Here is a 5,042-nt window from a genome sequence, read left to right as displayed (position 1 = left end):
AAAAAGCATGTACTTATCTCCCAAAGCTGGCAAATAGAAAAAAGGATTAAAGTTTTAAAACTAATTAATAAAATTAAAGTAAATTATTTATAAAGTTAGCAAAAAATACTTTTTTTCGCAAAATCTTTAAAGGGCTCTTTTATTTTTCGAAAAACCTTTGCGACAGTTATTATTTTACGCCCTGTACTTTGCCATTTGTGGCGAACACTACTTAGTAAGTAAAGTTAAGTGTGATAGTGAAAAGGTGTAAGCATGGTCGTAGGCAGGTGCAGGGCGCTCAGGTATAAAAATCAGAAAAATTATAAAATAAAAAAATTGCCGTCCTTCAGGAATAGCCTGGAATTCTTTTGTAGAATTTAGTTATTTATTTTTAACATTTATTGTTGCTTTGAAAACGATTTCTATGATATCCGTGTTTGTTTGTACCTAAATAACGGTAATTTGTAACAATAAATTGCACAAAAAAATTAAAACAAAAATTGTACTCCTTTTTTAAGTTCTCTACTGCTTTTTTTCTATCGAAAATAGAAATGTACTCCTTTCTCTGTTTCAGAATCTGGCAACCCTACACAACATTGCAAGTTGATAAAAGCGTTGTAAAATAGTTTTTATTTCTCCGATAAGAGTTATAACCCAAGGTTAATTTTTTACGTTATTTGATAACAGTTATTGCCAAATGTTTATGTTTTATGTTGCTTGATAACAGTTATTGCCCAATGTTTATTTTTTACGTCGCTTGATATCGTCGTTATTATCTAACGTTTACTATTTACGTTGTCTGATAAACGTTGTAAGATACGAATATTGACGAAGACGGAGAAGGAGAAGAAGATAAAGATGATGAAAATAAAAGAGGAGGAGCGAAATAACTAATATCAAGCACCGTAAGAAATAAATGTTTCGAAATAACTCTTATTGGCGACGGAAACCATAGCATAACAGTTATAAGGTAACGTAAAAAGTAAGCGTTGATTTATAACTTTTAATGGCCAAACAAAAAATATTTTTCATATAATAACTGTTATGGAACAAAGTTTTTCCGATAAAACTGTTATGTTCTTTATTATAACTGGAAGTGGCACTGGGGAAATAGTATTAATATCCAGAATCCCTATTATTCCGATACACTCTCCCCTTCAGTTCAAGCTCCTATTTAATTTAAAACTGCATTTCGCTTTTACAATCCGCAAATCTCAAGGCCAAACGTTAGGAGTCGCTGGTGTGGACTTAAGTGTAAACTGTGTCTTTCATGGTCAGCTTTACGTGGCTTTGTCGCGAGTCAATAAGAGAAATAATCTTTTTCTTTTATCTTTTCAAAAAAGTGCCAATATTGTTTAAAGAGAAATAATTTAATATACCGCCGGTTTCACAAATTTTTCTAAAAAAAATATTTAATTTTTATTTAAATTTCCACTAATGTTTTTTTCTTTTTTCATCAATTACCGATTTTAAAATATGTACAAAGTTTAAAAATTTCTTTACACACACCGGTTAAAATTTTATTGTTATAAACAAATTAAAAAATTAGATCAAATAAAAATTGATTACTTTACCGTAAAGACTAAAAATTTGCAAGAATATTTTTCACATAACAAAGCTTTAGACATATCTGGGTCAATTCAAATTCAAATCGACCGAAGTTGTAAATAATCAGTTTTCCACACCAATTGTAAATGTTGCTTAATAATTAGGCTACAGTACAGTCTAAAATACTAAGTTTTTTACTTCTTTAGCATATTTTTAGGGCATGGCGAAGCCTCAACAACCACAGCCAGCTAATATTTATATGCATACTGGCGCCTACCATAGCGCTACTATTTAGTTGTTGAGTGGCTCGTCAGTCGATGAAGAGACCAACTTTCAACAAAATGGCTATCTTATGTACTTCAAAATGTCAAATATTGGACTTGTGCGGTTCTCGAACTCACCGATTCAATTATAAATCAACAAAATGAATAAAATTAAATGAAATTAATGTTTATTTTCGATTTTTCGATTTCGATAATGAAATTGCCCAAAATTTCTTAAAATTCCCCGCCCATACACTGAGCCAAAAGTATAAGGGCCTTTTCCACCAAGTTATTGTTTGGTTTTTTCATAGTAAGTAAGTATACCGATTGTAAGAAATCTGATTCAAGTTGAACATTCGAAAACAAATTCGTATGTGTGGCTGTAGCTGAACGTGTAGAGGTGTTTGCTCTTATTTGTTAGCTTCAGGAAAAATCGAGTACGAATACCGTCAGCGGCAATACATCAGTTTTTTTCCCCCGTGTTTTATGTGACTTAATGTTGGTATTTTCCAACCGAACGCATATTCTATAGACCCGTTTTACAAATGATATTGTAAAATTATTTACGCGAACAAAAATTTTTAAAAATTATGTTTTTTATTTTAATCGTTACATAGTACGTTAATCTCCACTAGGAGCTACTACTTATTACTTATAATTTGTTAGGCGCTGCTGTGGTGGAGCGGTTAGATGTGCGCATTACCATTCTGTAGGGCCTCATATTGAGCTCAGTTTCCGACTAACAACAAAAACAAAAAAAATAAAAAGTTTTTTTTTTAATAGTGGTCGGCCCTCGGCAGGCAATGTCAAATCTCCAAGTGTCAGAAATACATGCAAATCAGCTTTCTCATAAAAGTACAATCGCCGTTCGGAGTTGGCGTAAAACTGTTGGTCCCACCCCTTTGTGCGACAGCATCAAAATGCACGCCACAAATCGCAGGATAAGCTCGGCCCAACACTAAAATAGCGTGTAAGCGCCAATGTATTTTTTTATTTATTTGAGCCTCAAGGCTGCTCTTTTGTAGGGGCGTTTCTTTCGGGTATCCTCAGTAGGGCATACATCAAGATAACCAACCGTTCAGCTATAGAAAAACTAAAAATGCAGGTTGCTAGTACTTTTTACGCTGATTTTAACTATATAAATATTATTTGCCGCAATTAAAAAGCAAAGCAGATATAAGAGGTAAAACAAAAAAATTGTGGTATTTTAAGACATTAATATTTTCTAAACTGCGTAACCGATTTAAAAACTAATGATGTCAAAATAAAGACAATTAATTTATCTTCAAGCTGATATATAAAATGTGTATGCTTTTTTATATATTTAAGCCAAAAATATTATAAAACCGAAAAAAATGTCATAATTTTTTCATAAAATAACCCTTTTTTAGAAAAAGTCCATAATCAATGCTAACAAATTTATATTATTGAAAAAGTGCAAGTTCTTACCTTTGATTTGATATAGTTATTATATTATGATTTGCTTTTGAGTTTTCAGAATTCAGTGATAATAAAAAATATAAATGCATGTATTTGCAAATGCATATTTTAGTTAATTAAACAAGGCGAGTTAACGGACTTTTTTGGAAAGGGTACTGTTTTTGTTGGAAGCGGGAAAATTTATGCCGTTTTATATGTACATATATGTATATACATACAGCTATTTTTCATTTGTTTGTGTTCCGGCGGAGATAAAAAACGTGTTTTGAATATTTTTTAAAAAGATGAATACTCTTAATTTATTTAAAATATATAAAATGTTTGAAAGTGAGGACGGTCTTAAGATTAATGCAAATGTGCTCGAACAGTTGCAGGAGTGGAATTTAATTCCTCGTGAAGGGCAATATTTATGCGCTCGGGGCCATCCGCTGAAATTGTTGGAGTGCACTGCATCATCGGATGGATTCGTTTGGAGGTAAGTTTACCGTGCGTCTATTAAACTGTAATACAAAAAAAAATTATGTGTAGGTGCCGTAAAATTTCGAAGGCTGGAAAGCAAGTGCGAACGTGTAATCAGCAAATTTCATTAAGAAAAAACACATTCTTTGATAGGTCGAGGCTATCGATGGTGAAGCTCATTGCATTTTCTTACTTTTGGTTGAAGAATGTGACACAAGATTTTATAATTGAGGAGTTAAGTATTACAAGACCGACCGCAGTTGATTGGTGTAATTTTTGCCGTGAGGTAGTGTATGACGGCATGGTTGTAAAGGGGCGGAAAATTGGAGGTGTCGGGTCTATTGTTGAGATAGACGAAAGCAAATTCGGACGCCGGAAGTATCATCGTGGACACGCTGTTGAAGGGCAATGGGTTTTTGGTGGAGTGGAGCGTGGTACCAATAAGTGTTTTCTTGTTCCCGTTGAAAAGCGGGATAAGGAAACTTTATTGGCAGTTATAAAGAATTGGATTCTTCCTAACACGACCATAGTTTCCGATTTTTGGAAGGTGAGTTTAATGCCTAAGTGCCCATATATGTGTATATAAATATAAATATATATATATATAAATTTAAAATGTTTTTCGTTGCAGGCGTATGACTGCCTAAGTGTGAAGGGTACGTTCACTTTAAAGTTAACCATTCGGTTAATTTTAAAGACCCAGAAACGCAACAACACACAAATACAATTGAGGGACTTTGGCGGCATGTCAAATATTCAATGCCGCAGTACCATCGAAACAAAAAGTTTTTTAGTGGATATTTGGCAAAATTTATGTTTGTGAGGCATTGCAAACATGCAGGTTTGGATCCGCTGAGCAATTTTTTTAAACTGGCTGGTGCATTATACAATCCACTGAATCCATACATGCCGGAAGAAGCAGAGGATTTTGAAATTGAGGTTATGGAAGAAGAGTAGGTGTAGCTTTTAATGATTTCTGTAAGCCCTTTTAAGAATAAATTAATAATTTATAGGAGGAAGTCGAATATTTTGTTTTTGAAGTGGAAAAAAGTGATGTGTTTTCTTTGTCTGGCAACACAGAAAGGAGAATTTTACTTAGTAAGGGTTATGATCCATAAGCGCGGCCGAAGGCCGCCTACGCAGAAAAAAGTTCTGCGCAACAGAAACTATGGTATCACTCTTATGCTTCCCCCCCCCACACACAAAGGAGAATTCTACTTAGTGAGGGTTATAACCACTAAGTGCGGCCGAAGGCCGCCTACGCAGAAAGGTGTTCTCTGCAAAAGGTGTTCAGCCTCACTTCTTCAGCAACACAGAAAGGAGAATTCTACTTAGTGAGGGTTATAATCACTA

At 33.7% G+C, this 5,042-nt stretch overlaps 2 protein-coding genes across 2 annotated transcripts in view; both read left to right on the top strand.

Annotated features, from left to right (window-relative positions):
* The window catches only part of LOC118749764 (neither inactivation nor afterpotential protein C-like), a 137,235-nt gene that overhangs the window by 38,943 nt on the left and 93,250 nt on the right, over nt 1-5,042 (top strand). The gene's annotated exons all lie outside the window — the stretch shown is intronic.
* Nucleotides 3,806-4,720, top strand: LOC118749763. The gene is made up of 2 exons (XM_036484543.1): nt 3,806-4,236; nt 4,321-4,720. Exons 1-2 carry the CDS (start codon nt 3,856-3,858, stop codon nt 4,510-4,512), a joined length of 573 nt encoding a protein of 190 aa, XP_036340436.1. The 5' UTR covers nt 3,806-3,855; the 3' UTR covers nt 4,513-4,720.

The sequence above is a fragment of the Rhagoletis pomonella genome, unplaced genomic scaffold (genome assembly GCF_013731165.1).
Source record: "Rhagoletis pomonella isolate Grant_MI unplaced genomic scaffold, Rhpom_1.0 Rhpom_scaffold_00045, whole genome shotgun sequence".
In the NCBI taxonomy this organism is placed as follows: domain Eukaryota; kingdom Metazoa; phylum Arthropoda; class Insecta; order Diptera; family Tephritidae; genus Rhagoletis; species Rhagoletis pomonella.
This window is presented reverse-complemented; position numbering and strand designations above follow the sequence as displayed.

Bases quoted from the DNA above. Each gene is read 5' to 3' on its own strand.
- LOC118749763 (XM_036484543.1), top strand. From the start codon at position 3,856: ATGGTGAAGCTCATTGCATTTTCTTACTTTTGGTTGAAGAATGTGACA. The intron at 4,237-4,320 runs GTGAGTTTAATG...TTTTCGTTGCAG, and splicing joins TAGTTTCCGATTTTTGGAAG to GCGTATGACTGCCTAAGTGT.